The sequence below is a fragment of the Coregonus lavaretus genome (assembly GCF_964263955.1).
Source record: "Coregonus lavaretus genome assembly, chromosome: 20".
Taxonomy (NCBI): Eukaryota; Metazoa; Chordata; class Actinopteri; order Salmoniformes; family Salmonidae; genus Coregonus; species Coregonus lavaretus.
This window is the reverse complement of record NC_140007.1, coordinates 5,053,106-5,073,963: the sequence shown is the minus strand read 5'-3', so window position 1 is coordinate 5,073,963 and position 20,858 is coordinate 5,053,106. Positions and strand designations below refer to the sequence as shown.

At 42.0% G+C, this 20,858-nt stretch overlaps 1 protein-coding gene and 1 pseudogene across 2 annotated transcripts in view; one reads left to right on the top strand and one right to left on the bottom strand.

Moving 5' to 3' along the window:
- LOC311148351 (small ribosomal subunit protein uS12-like) overlaps window positions 1-19,737 on the bottom strand; it is a 43,792-nt pseudogene extending 24,055 nt beyond the window's left edge. The window contains exon 1 of the transcript XR_014615624.1: window positions 19,486-19,737. The product of XR_014615624.1 is annotated as a small ribosomal subunit protein uS12-like (transcript). The remainder of the gene's footprint in view (window positions 1-19,485) is intronic.
- On the top strand, window positions 12,329-14,917 carry LOC311148350 (glucose-induced degradation protein 8-B homolog). Its single transcript, XM_084185288.1, has 5 exons — window positions 12,329-12,373; window positions 12,878-13,006; window positions 13,153-13,349; window positions 13,519-13,716; window positions 13,999-14,917. Exons 2-5 carry the CDS (start codon window positions 12,886-12,888, stop codon window positions 14,170-14,172), a joined length of 690 nt encoding a protein of 229 aa, XP_084041414.1. The 5' UTR covers window positions 12,329-12,373; window positions 12,878-12,885; the 3' UTR covers window positions 14,173-14,917.
- Window positions 19,738-20,858: the final 1,121 nt, after the last annotated feature.

Here is a 20,858-nt window from a genome sequence, read left to right as displayed (position 1 = left end):
GCATGTTTGTCACAATGAATTTCTCCCATATCTTAGCCTGCTTCAAAAAATCTTCACTGAGATTTCCAATCCAGAATACTGAAGAAGAATCCATCTCTGTCGTCATCGACAATTGGTAAACATTTTCCTTTGGCACCTCTACCAGACAGCCGTCTGGTGTACATTTTATTGTACAGTTCAATTTACACAATGCATCTCTTCCCAACAATGCAATAGGTGTATGTTCTGATACTAGTATGGGTATTGTAATTTTCTGATTTTCATAGCAGAGCTCAATTGGTTCAATTGGTTCCCATTCAGCTGTTTCACTCCCTCAAATCCAATTGTCCTAATTAGTTGATTGGACATAGGGAGATGTGTAGCATCTTCAGGCCGAACACAGGTAAAAGCAGCTCCGCTATCCGCCATCACTTCCAATGGTCGTTTGTTTACTTTCACCTCAATTGTTGGATCTTTTTCCGGTCCTGATGCTACCAGCTGACACCCCCCTTTCGGATCTTCTGGGCACCTCTAGAATCCTTGCTCCGGGCCCCTATAAGGGTTCACCGGTCCTCCAGATGATCTTGACTGGCCCCTGTATCTTCCTCTGAAATTCCCTCTGGTGTTTCCTTCTGGCCCATTACACTCACGGGCAAAATGACCAACCTGTCCACAATTATAACACACTTCTGAAGATTGCTGGAAGTGTGGCTTAAATCTTCCTCCTCTTCCTCTTCCTAAACCTTCTCGTCCTCTTCCTCTCCAATTCTGTCTCTGTCCAGAAACTGGCTGTGGATATGAAACAACTGGTACCGCTATTGGTGTCTGGTACAATTGTGGTTGGAACTGGTTCGGTTGAAGCTGTGGCAGTGATTGTTGATTTGGTTTACCCTGATTCTGCATAACCAGAGCTTGTTTCTTCTCCTTCTTATTCTCCACCAGTTGTATTTGATTTAGTTTTCTGAGAGTTTCTTGGTCCTGTTCTTTCTGGTTGTGTTCCTTTTTCCGGTACAGATCCACTTGATGGGCTATATGATCTGTATAGACACCTTTTGTCATGCTCCCAAGTCCAACCACCTCTGCCAGTTTGCTCCTTACCGGTAAGGGCAGTCCCATCTGTAGTTTAGCTCTCAAGATTGACTGCTCAATTTGACTCACATCTGGATCATTTCCGGTAATATTTCTCCACACTTGATGAACTCTTGACACGTAGGCTCTCGGATTTTCTTGTTGTCCTAGTGGGTCAATCAGAATGTTGTCAGGATGCACATTTGTTGGAAACGTATCTCTCAGTGCTCTCCACAGCCGATTTCTACTTGCAGCCAACAATTCAGGGTCGTTCACTGCAGTCCCCACATATCTATGAAGTCCAGCTCTCTGAAAAATGTCTTCCATGCCTGGAATCCCAAGGAGATTAGCCAAAAGTCTCTTAATGTCTCCTATGGCAGACTGTGTTCCCACCGTAATTTCTTCCAACTTTGAAATCCAAGGATATGCTCCATCTTGAAGAGTAGGCAGCTTCTCAAGTATATCTGACATATCGGTATTCTGCAAAGGCTTATATTCTAGGTTTTGTCCTCGAATGATTACCAGCATAATTTTCTTACTAGTGCCCTCTTTCCTTGGCCTCAATGTATATTTCTTCTCAGATTCTTGGGATTCTTTTCTCAGCAGCTTATTTTTCTTTATCTTCAGCTTCTGGAGTTGTTCCTCCAGTTTTTTTACTTCTTCTAAACTAGTCACTTTATCCAGGCATGAGACGCATCGGTCTATATCTCTTTCTATTTCTTCTGTGCTAGTCATTGTAGGATAAAATCCTCTTGAATATGAAGCACCTTTAATCTCCAAATCTTCATCGTTGTCTCCATCTTCATTTTCATCAGAACTCGAATCACTTGTATTCTTCTTCTTCCAACTTCCATCACCCCTTCTTTCCGCTCTGGCCAACCTCTGTCTGATGACAGGGTCATATCCACCCATGATCTCTTCTGAATCACTCTGATCATCATCATCGTCATCATCATCATCATAAAGTTCCATCCTCCTGAACCTCACTCTACCCTTAGTTTCCAGACATCTCGTTTTCTTCCTGCTTTTGGAGTTTGGATTCATTTTTATGGTCGTTTCTGCTTGTCCTCTCTCTATTATTCGTTCATCTTCATCTCTGATGCAATAGTCACCCTCCTGAATGATCACTGGAAGCGGAGGATATACGTCCTTAAACTTGGCTTCTTTCTCATAAGGTGGGGGTGTTTTTGCTGAATCCATATGTGAGAAAGGTGTATTGACTTCTGCCATTAGTTTTTCTGTCACCTTCACCTCTTTTGCCATTTTCTCTGTACCTCTGTCTCTCTTATCTTTTGTATCTTTTATCAGTTTTTGTCCTTCATTTTCAAACAGCTTAAGAACACCCAGCTCTCTTTGTCTCTTTTCTTTACGTAGATGTCCTTTCTTCCCCTTCTTTTGATCTGCCTTATACGTGGATACAAGCACTTGCATTATCTTGATGACGTCTGGGTTAAGAGTCCCTTCCACTGGCCATGGTTGTTCAATGTCAGGCCAACGTTTATTCCATTTTTCAGATAATTTTGCTATACCATTAACTAGAGGATTACTATTCTGTACTACATCAAGAGGAGTAATTGCTTTTGTAGTTTTGATGTCCTTTTCCCCCATTGTAACGACTCTGTTATGTGTTTCCCTCATATTTTTTATTTTTTATTTTTTTTAAATTAATTAAAAATAATTAATCAATCAATTAATCAACTAATTAATCCAATCAATCAATTAATTAATTAAATCAATCAATCAATCAATCCAATCAATCAACTAATCAATCAATACATCAATTTATTTTATGAATTTTATTTTACCAAATTATTGATTAGTGGCAGTCTTACCACATCCGATCAGGAAAAGTAAAGGAAAGTAGTCAACTTCAGAGCAATCCAAAAATAAAAGACCTGTAATCCTGCAACACTACAGCACTCACAAACCAATTACTTATTAATCACCCAATTACCTTAATTTTACCGAATAATGTCAATGCTGGATTTCCAACACAACTTCTAATCAAAACAAATCATTCACAAAAACTGTAATGTGCAATTATCAATTACATCAATTCATCAGTCTGTTGCCAAGTTCCTGCGAAATGGTCACAACATGAAATATTCTATGTATACACAATGTATCAATTATATCCTGTAAGGGAAAGTAGGTTTTGTGGATAAGAACAGTACTGGCCTTGATTGGACTGGGTTGTTGTCGCTGATGTACTGGTCAGCACCTCCTCTCTCCCTCTCTCTCTGTCTCCTCCTTCTCGTCTCTCATATGACAGAAAGACAAAAGAACAAACAAGAATTTAGTTTATTTTTTCACATTCACGCTAAGAAATAAGCAAACAGCTTAACTCAGGAATATTATAAATAGCTCAATAACATTTTATTTTATTTATTTATTTTATTATTATTATTTTTAATTCCGTCAATATATCTCTCATTCACCAACTCAACCGATTATCAACCAAACAGTTTCACAGTCAAGCAACAGTTAATTCAACAGAACATTCCACTTGTGTGCAAGATTCCCCCTCCCTTTTTTTGTCTGCTCTGAGACTGCCTCTCCCAGCAGTTCAGTGCAGGGGAGTGGCACATCTGTTGTACGTAACTCTAAACTCATAAAATCCTACGCGTGCGCAGTTCAGTCACCAATGTGATTTCAGAGTGAAAGGAACTTCTCCTAAAAAGAAAGCCCTCTCCCAGCTAAACAACAGAGTATACAGACCCGCTGTCGCTCCGTTCTCTCCTCCCATAGACAAACAATAACACTTAACAGAGCTCACAAACGAACACGGAACACATAGAACATAGAACACAAATCCTACTTCCAAGTTTGTTATCTTCACTTATCCTAATCTGCAGATTTATAGTTATGTTGTTATCAATTACAAAACATTATAATAATAATATTATAATATGCCATTTAGCAGACGCTTTTATCCAAAGCGACTTACAGTCATGCGTGCATACATTTTTGTGTATGTGTGGTCCCGGGGATCGAACCCACTACCTTGGCGTTACAAGCGCCGTGCTCTACCAGCTGAGCTACAGAGTACCTACAGAGGACCATCTCTATACACTCTTAAAAAAAAGTCCTCCCTGTAGGCTCATGATTAGTTAGTAAACGTTCTCTTTTTATAGAGACTCATAAGATTTTTAAACTTATTGTCCTTCCAGGGGGCTCATAGTTTATATAGTTAAGAATTATTAACGTTCTCACAGAGACTCATATGATTTTTAACCTTAACTTCATTCTAGGGGCTTAACTTAACTTCTTTCTAGATGGCTGCTACGGTGTGTTTATTGTCTGTCTGCCAGCCTGCCTCTGTGTTTTACTGTCTGTCTGCCAGCCTGCCTCCGTGTTTTACTGTCTGTCTGCCAGCCTGCCTCCGTGTTTTACTGTCTGTCTGCCAGCCTGCCTCCGTGTTTTACTGTCTGTCTGCCAGCCTGAGCCAGAGAACTGGGATGCTGACGGGAGAGGTTGTGTTTTCTCTAGCAGGAGGTAAGCTTGGCTTCTTATATGGTGTTGAGTAAAGCTTAAACCATGTATTTAGATTGTAGGTAGGTATTGTAGTTAGGTATTATAGGTAGTTTACTCAGGTAGTTATTGAAGGTTATTGTAGGTAATTATTGTAGGTAAGGACTGTATTCGGCGGACTCCGGCGAAGCACGAGGCTAGCCTACCCACTACTTGGACCAACAAAGCTAGCTAGCTAGCGGGTAGCTACCGGTAACTTTTAGCAACTGTGGTTAGCTGTTTCCAATGTTATTTCACGCTTAAGAGTACCTGTAATTGAGCCAGCTAGCTGCCACCTTCAGCTGTTTTTCTAACCTCATTATCATTAACGTTAGGTGGTTGGTAGCTGCTGTACTTAATTTCGGCTACTGATTGCAGTCTGCCAGTTTGGCTTTATACATAGCTTGGGCTTTGTCGAGTAAGGCTTAAACTATGTATTTAGATTGTAGTTAGGTACTATAGGTAGGCATCGTGGGCTGTATATTATTAAGTAGTATAGGTAGGCATCGTGGGCTGTTGTGGGTAGCTGTTGTGTAGTTATTGTAGGTTACTTTTGTATTCGGCGGTGCCGGATGTAGCACGAAGCTAGCTAGCTAACTCACCTCCTGGATTAGCTGGCGAGTTGCTATTAGCAACGGTTGCAACTAAAAACAATATCCTTTTAGCCAGCTACATTCGTTCGCAGCGACGCCGTTTTTCAAACAAAGTCAACACAGTAGCCATTGCTAGCCAGCCAACACTACCAGCAGGCTGTGGTAGCTAAATACAATATCTTTGTGCTAGCTACCCAACGTTTAATCGTTGCTGCGTTATGAAAGGTAAGCTTGGCTTCTTATATGGTGTTGAGTTAAGCTTAAACCATGTATTTAGATTGTAGGTAGGTATTGTAGTTTGGTATTATAGGTAGCTTACTCAGGTAGTTATTGAAGGTTATTGTAGGTAATTATTGTAGGTAAGGACTGTATTCGGCGGACTCCGGCGAAGCACGAGGCTAGCCTACCCACTACTTGGACCAACAAAGCTAGCTAGCTAGCGGGTAGCTACTGGTAACTTTTTGCAACTATGGTTAATTGTTTCCAATGTTATTTCATGCTTAAGAGTACCTGTGATTGAGCCAGCTAGCTGCTACCATTCAGCTGTTTTTCTAACCTCATCCGAGGCATTAACGTTAGGTGGTTGGTAGCTGCTGTACTTAATTACAGCTACTGATAACAGTCTGCTGTAGTTTATAACAATTCTAATTTCTAAAGTGGAAGTTGGGAGAGTTTTACTCGGGTGGTTCAGTGAAACAATTATAGTTTCTGAGGTGGAAGTTGGGAGAGTTATATATATATTTTTTTTTTGGTGAGGGAGGCCTGCTCTCTCCTTTCCCTGATGTTTAGTTCATTTCATCCCGATCTCCTCTGCATTATTGTAGCCATCTGCTGCAGCCTGTCAACTATGCCTCTGCCTATCCCTGTTCTCTCCTCTCCGCACAGGCTACACAAACGCCTCACACCGCGTGGCTGCTGCCTCCCTAACCTGGTGGTCCCTGCACGCACCACACACCTGGAGTTCCAGGTCTCAGGCAGCCTCTGGAACAGCCGTTCTGCCGCCAACAAGGCTGACTTCATCCCAGCCTATGCCACCCTCCAGTCCCTCGACTTCCTGGCACTGACGGAAACATGGATTACCACTGAAAACACTGCTACTCCTACTGCTCTCTCCTCGTCTGACCATGTGTTCTCGCATACCCCGAGAGCATCTGGTCAGAGGGGTGGTGGCACAGGAATCCTCATCTCTCCCAAGTGGTCATTCTCAATTTTTCCCCTAACCCATCTGTCTATCTCCTCATTTGAATTCCACGCTGTCACAGTCACTAGCCCATTTAAGCTTAATATCCTTGTCATCTATCGCCCTCCAGGTTCCCTTGGAGAGTTCATCAATGAGCTTGACGCCTTGATAAGTTCCTTTCCTGAGGATGGCTCACCCTTCACAGTCTTGGGGGATTTCAACCTCCCCACGTCTACATTTGACTCATTTCTCTCTGCCTCCTTCTTTCCACTCCTCTCCTCTTTTGACCTCACCCTCTCACCATCCCCCCCCACTCACAAGGCAGGCAATACGCTTGACTTCATCTTTACTAGATGTTGCTCTTCTAATAATCTCACTGCAACTCCCCTCCATGTCTCCGACCACTACTTTGTATCCTTTTCTCTCTCGCTCTCCTCCAACACTACTCACTCTGCCCCTACACAGATGGTAACGCGCCGCCGCAACCTTCGCTCTCGCTCTCCCACTACTCTCTCCTCTTCCATCCTATCATCTCTTCCCTCTGCTCAATCCTTCTCCCTCCAATCTCCTGATTCTGCCTCCTCAACCCTCCTCTCCTCCCTTTCTGCATCCTTTGACTCCCTGTGTCCCCTATCCTCCCGGCCGGCTCGGTCCTCCCCTCCAGCTCTGTGGCTTGATGACTCATTGCGAGCTCACAGAACAGAGCTCTGGGCAGCTGAGCGGAAATGGAAGAAAACTAAACTCCCTGCCAACCTGGCATCTTTTCACTCCCTCCTCTCTACATTTTCTTCATCTGTTTCTGCTGCTAAGGCCACTTTCTACCACTCTAAATTCCAAGCATCTGCCTCTAACCCTAGGAAGCTCTTTGCCACATTCTCCTCACTGCTGAATCCCCCCCCCCCTCCTCCCTCTCTGTGGATGACTTTGTCAACCACTTTGAAAAGAAGGTTGACGACATCCGATCCTCGTTTGTTAAGTCTAATGACACTGCTGGTCCTGCTCACACTGCCCTACCCTATGCTTTGACTTCTTTCTCCCCTCTCTCTCCAGATAAAATCTTGCGACTAGTGACTGCAGGCCGCCCAACAACCTGCCCGCTTGACCCCATCCCCTCTCTTCTCCAGACCATCTCCGGTGACCTTCTCCCCTACCTCACCTCGCTGATCAACTCATCCTTGACCGCTGGCCATGTCCCTTCCGTCTTCAAGAGAGCGAGAGTTGCACCCCTTCTCAAAAAACCAACACTCGATCCCACTGATGTCAACAACTACAGACCAGTATCCCTTCTTTATTTTCTTTCCAAAACTATTGAGCGTGCCGTCTTTAGCCAACTCTCTTGCTATCTCTCTCAGAATGACCTTCTTGATCCAAACCAGTCAGGTTTCAGGACTGGTCATTCAACTGAGACTGCTCTTCTCTGTGTCACGGAGGCTCTCCGCACTGCTAAAGCTAACTCTCTCTCCTCTGCTCTTGTCCTTCTAGACCTGTCTGCTGCCTTTGATACAGTGAACCATCAGATCCTCCTCTCCACCCTCTCCGAGCTGGGCATCTCCGGCGCGGCTCACTCCTGGATTGCGTCCTACCTGACCGGTCGCTCCTACCAAGTGGCGTGGCGAGAAGCTGTCTCCGCACCACGTGCTCTCACCACTGGTGTCCCCCAGGGCTCAGTTCTAGGCCCTCTCCTTTTCTCCCTATACACCAAGTCACTTGGCTCTGTCATATCCTCACATGGCCTCTCCTATCATTGCTACGCTGACGATACACAACTAATCTTCTCCTTTCCCCCTTCTGATAACCAGGTGGCGAATCGCATCTCTGCATGTCTGGCCGACATATCAGTATGGATGACGGATCACCACCTCAAGCTGAACCCTGGCAAGACGGAGCTGCTCTTCCTCCCGGGGAAGGACTGCCCGTTCCATGATCTCGCCATCACGGTTGACAACTCCGTTGTGTCCTCCTCCCAGAGTGCGAAGAGCCTTGGCGTGACCCTGGACAACACCCTGTCGTTCTCCGCCAACATCAAGGCGGTGACCCGATCCTGCAGGTTCATGCTCTACAACATTCGGAGAGTACGACCCTGCCTTACACAGGAAGCGGCACAGGTCCTAATCCAGGCACTTGTCATCTCCCGTCTGGATTACTGCAACTCGCTGTTGGCTGGGCTCCCTGCCTGTGCCATTAAACCCCTACAACTCATCCAGAATGCTGCAGCCCATCTGGTGTTCAACCTTCCCAAGTTCTCTCACGTCACCCCCCTCCTCCGCACACTCCACTGGCTTCCAGTTGAAGCTCGCATCCGTTACAAGACCATGGTGCTTGCCTATGGAGCAGTGAGGGGAACGGCACCTCCGTACCTTCAGGCTCTGATCAGTCCCTACACCCAGGCGAGGGCATTGCGTTCATCCACCTCTGGCCTGCTGGCTCCCCTTCCTCTGCGGAAGCATAGTTCCCGCTCAGCCCAGTCAAAGCTGTTCGCTGCTCTGGCACCCCAATGGTGGAACAAGCTCCCTCACGACGCCAGGACAGCGGAGTCACTCACCACCTTCCGGAGACATTTGAAACCCCACCTCTTTAAGGAACACCTGGGATAGGATAAAGTATTCCTTCTACCCCCCCCCCCCACAAAAAAAAAAAATAGTATAATTGTAAAGTGGTTATCCCACTGGCTATAGGGTGAATGCACCAATTTGTAGTCGCTCTGGATAAGAGCGTCTGCTAAATGACGTAAATGTGCCCTTGAGCAAGGCACTTAACCCTAATTGCTCCTGTAAGTCGCTCTGGATAAGAGCGTCTGCTAAATGACTAAAATGTAAAATGTTAACTTCTTATGAAAACAAAAATCCCTGTTCTCAACCAAAACACATATATATATGTATAAATCTCTAACATAGATCTTATTTTAACATGAGTCGACACACAGCTGGAACTCATCAGAGACCTGTTCAGACACGCAGCCACTCACTCTCTCTGTTTCACACACACACACACACACACACAGGCTCCGTTTTCTCGTACACACAGGATCCGTTTATACAAAGCATGCTTACCGCCGTTCCTATTTTCCTTTATATTCCATCCTAAATTTCTGCTACCTTCAGGTTGTAGACATTCAAAAGAGAGGATTACTTCAGACAAATACTTCGTCAAATAGATTCTGAGCGGTAACATACAATTGAATATATCTTCTACAACCTGCAGTTCCCAGAACTGACTTGAGAGTTAATCTAATAACTCTAATAAGATTTATGGCCCATCATATTGATGCCTTGTTTTCAAGGGCTTCCTTAAATTAACGGCGTCCTAAAAGTATACTTTCTTTATTCCTGGCCTTATTTCTTCATAATTTTCCTGGACACTCCTTTACTTTTATTAAAGCCAAATATATGTGTGCCCTATCGGTGTGCCCTATAGACACTCCCCACTTTTTGCGTTGTTCTCAACGCAAACTAATTTAGAAAATATAGAACGGAATTCCCATCACACAGCAAAAACCAGCAAAACGCACGCACAAGTAATTTGACGGTACATCTGAACGCACACACTCTGGACTCACAAAAACGACCAGCGCCCAATGTTTGTGATTAAGCTCACCTTATCTGCCGGCTTCTTGAGCGGGAGTCACTTTGTAGCCCAGGAATGGAATGCAGAGAAAAGACATATCACGTCCCAAAAAAAAACAACCTCGTCGCCATTAATGTGGTGTCCAAAACAAACTTTGCTGATAATGCCGTGATGATAAGAAGTCCGCCGACACTGTACTTTGTTTATAAAGGTTTATTATAACAAAGAGTTTCAGCATCAGATTTACAGATACCTGCAGATATCTGAAGAACAGCAGGAGCCAATTCTGTAATTCGCTATTCTATCTCCCCCTTGTTCAAGACATGGTATTTATATCCTATATGACATAGTATGGCGTGATTTTAATACCCAATCCCTGGCTTTCCTACATATCTTCCCATATCCTTTTTTCCAGGAATTTAGTAATGCTTTCCAGATGTTTCAGCAAGCAGAGTAAAGTTCATCTGTTACACCATTTGCAAATGTCAGCACAATCACAGACTCTAAGACACTACACTAGTCTAGTTAATGACACAATTAGTTATTACGTTTCACATCCGATTTATTAACAACAAAAAGGTAAGAGGTGTTTTGAATTCTGGTGCCACTGCACACACAAGCTTGTTATTAGCTCTGGTCCAGGGCGTTGAGCCAACATTTGGACGTTCAAAGTTCCCCCATATTAGCCACTCCTCAATAGGCAACTACCTAGTATATAATTATGTAATACAGTGAAGTAGGAATGATAGGCCTACTACTAATATCCTAAACACATAATGCACGTCATATCATGATGCTAAGCTCTTCAAGCCAAACCTCCTCAATGTCTACTAGGGGTGTGCATACATGGCCATACTCTTATTCGTAATCGTATCTGTAAATCGACAGTTAACAGTCGGATCGAATGATACTCATGATCGGAAAAAACAGAAGTGTTTTAATATGCCTGAATAGATGTTGGCAAAATACCTCCCTGCACGTTCTCACTGCAAAAAAAATCTGCAGATTAGGAGCACCACGCGGAGTGGTGTCTGTGTCCTCAATTTGCAGCTGGCAGCCAAGTTTGCTGTCACTCAGTCAGAATGCGCATTTGCGTAAAAAAAAAAAAAAAACACCATTCCCTACCCTTGTCCCACTTGTTAGATATTATGCACATTGATAGCTTAATAGCAAACGTCCTCGCCATGTGATTTATCATAGTAATAGGCAGCAGCAGCAATCTACCGAAAACATGCGAGGAAAAGTGATCGGGTGAAACAGCTTCACTCTATCCAATCAGAGCAGTAGGATCAACGTACAGCTCACCCTTCTCTTTACAGATAGTGAAACTAGTCATTTAGACAATGCACATGACTGACTCAAAGGCAGGACAGTATGGTTTAGAAACTGACTGACTGACATGAGAAAGATGCTTGCTGGCACCTGAAAATAACTTTGTTTCCGATCATGGATAATTACAAAATAAATACCAAGATCATAATTGCCCATATCCGTTACTACACTCGTTTGTCCCTCTCTCTCCCCACCAGCAACATTTCAGTCGCATCTTGCGCCCTACACTTGTTTGTCCATCAAGCATGTAAACAACTAGCTTGCCCGGTCTATAGCAAGCTGCTCCACACTGATTGGTGGAGTAATTTAATGAGCTAAATGTAAACAGAATGTTGATTTCACAGGTAAAAAATGGAACTGAAAGGTATGATATAAGATGGGTTTTTGGGGGGGGTTTTGAACCGGTTCAGAACTTTATTTTGCTGGTCGGAACGATTGGAAAATAAATTCGGGAGCATTTTGTATAAGCTAACCTGTAACGCCCAGTAATGGAAACATAGTTATCACATATCTGGCGTACAATCTGTAGCTAGAACAGCTAGAGGTCTGTGATTGCGAGGGCTGAATGATTATTATCTGGCGTACTCACAGCATCACAGAGGCGTGGAGGGAAAGAAGCTGTCAAGAGGAGAGGACTGAAGCCAAACGAACACCTTACAACAATCATGTATCCTACATGGACACTAAAAGAGAGCTTTGGTAAGCTGACATATCGCTAACCCACTAGCTATCCATTTTCATATAATCAATTTCATTCCCACATGTGGCAGCTGGCTACATGTGGCAGGTGCTGCCAACTATGGTTTCGTATATTATAATACACAACAATTACCTCTGCATCGTGTGATAATATTATATGATATTGTGACTATTGTCAGACAGTTTTTGCATGTTAGATCAATGAAGTAAATGTGTATTCTAATGTGAATTTTGAACTCACCCATTGCTTCTGCTTCCGGATACTGAAAAAAAAAAAACCCAGCAAAGGCACAATTCTTATCACATGACCAAAGCGTCATGGCAGTCCGTAACCAATCATTTTTTGGGAATCAATGAAATCCCACGTTCATGGGCTTCATGACGAAGTCTCGCGAGTTTTCCTGTGTTATCTTGATTGCTAACGCTGAAGAGTAGGAGGAAATATCAGGTACAGTATTTAAAATAATATATTTCCTTTACCAAAACACAGTTGATTCGTACAAATAGATATTTGCGTTCCTAAACTGACCCTGTGCTTATTTCTGTCTGATACAAATTCATTGAGGGCAAATAGATGGCGTTGTTTTGCTTGATAGTGGCCGAATTTCAGCCAGGCTTCAATGTTGTGGTTTTCATCGAAGGCCGCAGTATTATGTTTCCGGCTTATACCAAAATGACACTCACTCAGCTCGCCAACTTTATTTACGAAGACGTTATTGACGTTAAAATGATGTCCATGGCAATCTCATACAACAATTTTACAACATGGCCGTTATTCTAGTTTAACCTGGCTTCTATGTGCTATGATAAGTTTAACCGAAATAACGCACTGTAATGTTACAGTACAGCTGACACACCCACTAACTGCAACGTTAAACATTCAGCCTTTAGTTTTATTAGCGAAATTACAATGAACATGGCAATGATCATCAGGAAAAACATGTTTTTGCAGGACAATTCATGATGAGTTATGCTGAAAAGCCAGAGGAGATAACGAGAGAGGAGTGGATGGAAAAGCTCAACAATGTCCACATTCAGAGAGCTGACATGAACAGGCTCATCATGAACTACTTGGTGACAGGTACAGTAAAACACACACATACCGTGAACTACCTGGTGACCGGTACAGTAAACCATGCACACACACAAACACAGGCATACCAAGAAATACCAGGTACACAAAAACGGTTCTCTAAACAGATAATTGTATGTCTTTGTTATTAACAGAGGGGTTTAAGGAGGCAGCTGAGAAGTTCCGTATGGAGTCTGGGATTGAGCCCAGTGTGGACCTGGATTCTCTGGACGAGAGGATAAAGATCCGGGAGATGATCCTGAAGGGACAGATACAGGAGGCCATTGCACTCATCAATAGCCTGCACCCAGAACTGCTTGACACAAACCGCTACCTGTACTTTCACCTACAGGTAAAAAGCAGATTGCCTCTCCCTTTATTCTTCTGTCAGTCTTATTTTATGTGCAGTGTTCCCTTTATTCTATGCCATCTGTTCCTCTCACTATCCTTTTTTTTGTCCATCTTCTTCTCCTCATCTTCCTCCTCTGACCGTCCCCTCATACTGCTCTTCCCCTCTGCAGCAGCAGCACCTGATTGAGCTGATCCGTCTGAGGGAGACTGAGGCAGCACTAGAGTTTGCTCAGTCCCAGCTGGCAGAGCAGGGTGAGGAGAGCAGAGAGTGTCTGACAGAGATGGAGAGAACCCTGGCCCTGCTGGCCTTCGACAACCCTGAGGAGTCACCCTTCGGAGACCTCCTCAACACGATGCAGAGGCAGAAGGTGAGGCTTTAATGTCACATATCATAATCTAGAAATAGATAACATATTGCTCTGTAATTGCAAGTTTCTACTACTATTTTATATATATATATATATATATATATATATATATATATATATATATATATATATATATATATATATATATATATATATATATATATATATATATATATATATATATATATATATATATATAAAAATAAAAAAAATCAGTATGTGATCTTTTGACTACATTATGCTGATTTCATGTTCTTCCTGTCCACTGTGTGCTTCCTGAAGGTATGGAGTGAAGTGAACCAGTCTGTGCTGGACTACGAGAACAGAGAGTCAACGCCCAAACTGGCCAAGCTCCTCAAACTGCTCCTGTGGGCTCAGAACGAACTTGACCAAAAGAAAGTCAAGTACCCCAAAATGACAGACCTCAGCAAGGGCACGATCGAGGACCCAAAGTGACCATACACCAGGCTATGTGTGCCGTGGGAAACTAAATGGACTCACCTACTCCCATCCTATGTATTTATACTCCAACAGAGACTGACTCATACTACTTTTTTTCTTTTTTTGTGTGGGTTGCTTTTTGTGAGACTTTGATAACATGGACTGTGCAAACTGGATGGTTTGTATTTTAAAGTGACTTGCTGTCGAAACTTCAATATCTGAAATATAAACCCTTGTATTTTAATGAAGTAAAATTATAGACTTTTGTTTCATGTCTGCAATAGATGGTTACATATTTTACAGTTACACTATTTTTTTCTGTCTACTGGCAGGGAAAGTTAGCAATCTTTGCATATGGAGGGTGTGTTAAAGCCTAAATTAGGCTCTCGGGACTATAATGTGTCAACCTAGAACAGAAATGAATGAAGGTGTGGTGTTGGGTAGAACAATTGGTTCCCATTGCTGTGGTCCACTGTCCCAATTATTTTATTTTTCTGAACAAAAACATGCACATTTCAGTTTAATTAATGCTATAGGATAGGGGCCAAAGCTTCTGGGTACTGATGGTGAATGCTTCTAAGCTGCCAATGCCCTGTATCTTTGTCAGAGTTTTATTACAACTTTAGTTTTCATCCTGTGTTATCTTGAACAAACAAGACAATAATGTGAATACATACAGAGACATCCACTCAGTTCTTGGTGGCTGTTTTGCAACCAGATTATTTACATGTATGGAATAAAATACTCTTTTGGAACACTTGATATGCCTAGGTTGTTGTTAATTATATTTGCAACAAAAAATATGTAATGATGTGTGATGATATAGTGTGTGTTATTGTCATCAACATGCTAGTAACTGATAACTTACTTTATGAGAGGATGGAACAAGTAAGAAAATTCGTTTTAGACACCAACATGTGCAGGAATCTCACTTTTTTCCCCCCATCTGATTGCAGGTTATTTTATAACGTTACCTATGCTTGGTACCTCATCCAGCCTAGGCAGAGGAGCCAACTCAGTGAAGATGTTCCGCAGCATCCCTGGCTGTCCTATGAAGGATGACAACACCAACCACATCGCAACAGAGGACCATCAGACATGCTTTTGCCAAGGGCAGGGGAGTGCATCCATCCCGTAAGTGGTAGGCCTACGAAATTTAGGATGATATGGCCATTATAGACAAACATTCTGTAGTAGCCGGCTATATAGTTTTTTTTTTTCTCCTATGGACCCTGCTCAGTTTTGCTGTCCAATCCAATCAGGTATTTATGGAAGCTTGTTCTGGCCACCCCCCCCAAAAAATATCTGACTATGTGTTATGAATTAGTATGTCATAATAATGAGTCATTATTATGAGATACGTAAGTCATAATTATGAGAAGTCATCATGTGATAGTAAGTCATTATTATGAGATACGTTTAGGCGATCTGTATCACATGAATCCAATGTGCACTTTGCATCAGGCCAGCCTCAACTTTCAAGGATAACCTTATGTATATCCTATAGCCAATCACACTGTGTGTGTGAGAGAGCAAGAGAGAGTTTGTGGTGATATTGTTCCATATTAATGGATTGGAGAGTTTTGTTGACGTGAGTTGGTGCCTGTTTGATGACATCTGGTTAACATCAGATTTAATTAATTACTGTAAAACTTCAATTAATAGCTCCGGGCGTTTATTTCCTTAAATCACTGAACACAGCTTTTGCTCATTTGCATTGTTAACTGTTTAATTCCAGCATTCACTTCCAGCATTTTAATAAATGTCTACATTGCCTGCACTAATGTGTTATCATTTACACAGTGTCACGTTTCTTTTGTCTTAGTATGCCTCTATTGACAGAATTATTCTCCACTTTGACTGTGCATTTTCGGCAGTTCTTACTGCTATCGCTAGAGGGCGACCGGACGATTTCTAGGGTCTGTACTCCCGAAATTCTTGAATGTTTTTGTAGTTGCTAGTTAGCTAGGATTTCTCAGCTGTTAGCAGCCAATGGCTAGCAGTTTCTCTTACTGGCGATAAAAATGGATGATTGCCATTTTTTAAAATCATTACTGAATTATTTAATATAACAAATCAAACATTAACCTTGTAAACAATTCATGGAAGTTCATGTAAACCTCGTAAATGATTAATTTAGACCGTGTTTATTTGAAACAGGCGTTTATTTGCTGAAATGTGTGCTGTTGCTCTGCTATTAAAAGAGAGAGGCTGCTATTTGAGACTGCGTTTAATAGATGTTTTATGGTAATTCATTAACTCAATTGAATCCATTAAAGGGGCAATCTGGGAATGGTACATCCATTTTTTTTACTTTTAAATTATTCATATATAGCCATTGATTCTTGAAGAATGTAACTTAGAAATGCCTCATGAGCAGCGGTCTTACTCCATCAACCCAAAATATATGCTTGTTTTACTCCATTGTTTGTAAATAATCTAATTCTAAACACACACACTGTGTCTATGTATTTGAGTGGTTACATTTCTCCTGCCCCATTCCTCAGCTGTTTACCAAGTAAAGTGGTGGGGAAGATGCTTTATTGTTTGAATCCCAGATTGACCCTTTAAAAGGGGTCGACCTGCAGAACTATTCAACGTCCATGATCCAGACTTACTATCTCATAATAATGACTTACTATCTCATTATAATGAGTTACTTAAGTGATAATGCCCGAGAAGCCAGTGTTTGGAGGATATGTTGGCACGGGTGTTGTTTGTCGAGGGCTGGCAAACCGTGCCAATATATCCTCCAAACACCGGCTTCGAGGGCATTATGACTTTTATACAACGGGTTACCAACATATTGAAGTAATGATTTACATATTTTCATTTAATTTATTTTTATTTTTATTAATTTATTCATACTATTTCATCCATCTACAAGATATAGTTTCAACACAAATCTAGGGTTGCTACCCAAGACGGCTGGTCATTCGTTCGTTATATCAGTTCGGTTGGCAGTCGTTCAGTCTTTTTGTTTTGTATTTATGGGCGCGATCCAGTCGTTCATTCTAAATGTTCCATTGCCATAGTGGCTGGCAATGTTTTTATCCCTTGCTTGCTAGCTAGCCAACTACGGCTAACTTACAGTCACGTCAAACAGCGCAGCCAGAATAACAGCAAAGTAGCTGCATTTGCGTTTGTTTAAGCTGTTTTCTAGTGACATTTATTTGGATACATCCATAACAATGAGCAAATGATGCGTGAATTTGCCTGGCGTAGAAAATGTGCTCTCTCGTCAGGACGCTGTTGTTCAGAGGAGCTAGCTAACAACATAGCTAACACAATCACTTCAAACTGAAGCTGGAAAGACAGCAAACTAGCTGCACTTTGTTTCGTTTTACCTGTTTTCTATTGGTAGTTCTTTGTATATACCCATAAAAATAATGCTGATTCATGATTTCAACCGGCTGAGAAAAGCTGCCTGTCTGTCTCATCCCGACTCCCGACACGTTCAACATTATTATGGGACAGCTGGAGATCGAATTTGAATATTGAAACAATGTTGCAAATGTCGGAGAGATAGAGAGCAAGGTTTATACAAATCTCCGCTGTTGAAAACTAAATATTAGGCTAAAAGAAATGTGAGAATGTCTAGATGCTTTTTATAGGGGAGATCAAGTTTATAAATTGCCTGGCTGGGCTGATGAGACAGTGGATTGCGCAGTCAGATGGAACAGAGTAAATAACTGGTGGAATAGACACCGGCTGGAATGCAGTTTTAACCAATCAGCATTCAGGATTAGACCCACCCATGGTTGTATAATATCTCATAATTATGACTTCTTATCTCAATATTATTTCATAATCATGATTTACTATCTCATAATCATGATTTGGCCTACTATCTCATTATGATTTACAATTTCATGATAATGATTTACTAGGTTGTCATAATTATTACTTACTATGTCATAATTATTACTTACTATGTCATAATTATTACTTACTATTTCATAACTCCTAGTCAGAATTTTTTTGGGGGTGGTGGCGGGAACGGGCTTCCATAGTTATCATCCAGGTTATGTAGCATAGAATTTCTAGAATATTGCACAGTCATTATGGAGCGCGAGCGCCTATATCGGTTGGAGATACTAGGCAGCGATACCGCGGGTGGAAAAAGAAAGTGCATTTTCTTTCTGACGAAATTCAAACTGGTTTTCATAGGGACTGAGTCACTTCTTTAGCCTACTTCCTGATGTAAAATACCGTTGGCAGGAAGAACTGCGTGTCTGGAAAAGAAAACGGACACGTGGATTATCATCGCTCCTCAAGCTATAGGCAAGAGCCAGGGGAAAAAAAACAGATCCCCTCTGTGGCGACCTGGCCTTATTCTCCCGTGCTCGTCACCTTATCACACCGCAATACAATTATGGATACGCGGTAAACGTCGGCGCGAACATCGACCAAGCGTTTCTTTTTGTCGGCTTTCCTCACTCATTCCATAGCCTACTGGACTGCGACGTGCAGGAAAAGCAAATCTCAAACATTAACATCTCTTGTTGAATGGCAATTCTGCAAAAACATGGAAAGAACTCTAGTCCAGATTTGGTCTGCCTCAAAGAAACCCCCCCAGACAAAATCGGGGACGCTGGAGGCCATCAGAAGAATTGGAGTGAACAGAATACGAACTGGCCGAGGTGAGTTAAAGAAGATTTTTTTAAGTAGCCAACTCACATTTTCCCCAAAGACTAAAACTACGATATTGAAATTACGTACCTTTTCTTGTTATGTTTTTAATAACAGAACAATATATGAGAGGTGTGTTAGCTAGTTCCTTATTTTGCAAATGCCATAACGTTGCAAATTAGAAATAATTCGAGCTCCTCTGTAGGTTACTGAAAGTAGTTGGCATTGGCAAATGGAATTTTCAGAACATTTTCTCTCCCTTGACGTAAGCAAACAAAAAGTTCGACTCACACAAATGTAGCTTTGTGTTTCATACTTTTGAGTCTACTCTAAAAGTGGATACAAAGTGTAGGCCTACAATGAAGCCATAATGTAACCATATGAAATGTAGCTGGTGGTCTCCAGGTTATTTTTACTAAGCTGTACACACACACAGCTTTGGGGACTTTCGAAGCTACTAGGAAGTCTGATAGTCAGGCATTCATAGAATTTTCTTAGCATCCCATCATAGCCTTATCTTTGTCTTGTCAACTAATGATTCAGCCAATACTTATATCATGAGATGTAGGCCTAACCTAGCTAGTTAACACAATTTAGCACAGATACAATTTAAACGTTTGAAGTAAAGTGAATATGCCTAGTTGGTTAAGTTAAACAAAATAAATACACATATGTTGGTTTTACTGAGAATATCACACCCACTCTCACACCCCATTGTCTTTGCTACACAATCATTCCCTGTACCCGCTACGCAGACCCCTGGCCCGGGTATGGACGGTGGTGCTACTGCTGGGGACATGTCTGCTGTACTGTGCCCGCGTGGCCATGCCCATCTGTGCTGTCAGCATGGCCGAGAAGTTCAACTGGACCAAGAGGGAACAAGGCATGGTGCTGGGCAGCTTCTTCTGGGGCTACTGCTTCACACAGGTTCTCGGAGGCTACGTCAGCGACAGGTGGGCAACGAGAGGAGAGGAGAGGAGATTATTATAGAGTTATTGTCTGTTTGTTCATAAATTTGCACATAAATTGCCTGGTTGCACAACCTGCAGCTGCACTCACTACATACAATAGCTAGAATAAACAGTGTACATTTAGTTACATTTATTCACCTTTAAACACAGATGGACAATCGGATGATATGAGACCTGTGATTTGAGAATGAAATAGCCTAATACTTTGTCTGTTTTATACATTTGTTTTCCATCATACTACAGACTATAAAACAATGCATTTTATGTAACTCATATTCACTTCAAAACACCCATTACAATGCTATTACCCATTAACCCAAAAATCAAAAGAACAACTGAGGGGGTGGTGGAATAATGTCATGGTACAGAGAACATACTGTACATGCTACAGAGTATAAAATGAATGTTGTTTGGGGAGATTGAGAAGCCAATACCCATTTCAGACAGAAGATTTGGTATTTTACCTTAAAATATACAGTGAGGGAAAAAAGTATTTGATCCCCTGCTGATTTTGTACGTTTGCCCATTGACAAAGACATGATCAGTCTATAATTTTAATGGTAGGTTTATTTGAACAGTGAGAGACAGAATAACAACAAAATAAATCCAGAAAAACGCATGTCAAAAATGTTATCAATTGATTTGCATTTTAATGAGGGAAATAAGTATTTGACCCCTCTGCAAAACATGACTTAGTACTTGGTGGCAAAACCCTTGTTGGCAATCACAGAGGTCAGACGTTTCTTGTAGTTGGCCACCAGGTTTGCACACATCTCAGGAGGGATTTTGTTCCACTCCTCTTTGCAGATCTTCTCCAAGTCATTAAGGTTTCGAGGCTGACGTTTGGCAACTCAAAACTTCAGCTCCCTCCACAGATGTTTTATTGGATTAAGGTCTGGAGACTGGCTAGGCCACTCCAGGACCTTAATGTGCTTCTTCTTGAGCAACTCCTTTGTTGCCTTGGCCATGTGTTTTGGGTCATTGTCATGCTGGAATACCCATCCACGACCCATTTTCAATGCCCTGGCTGAGGGAAGGCGATGGCCCCGTCCATCGTCCCTTTGATGCGGTGAAGTTGTCCTGTCCCCTTAGCAGAAA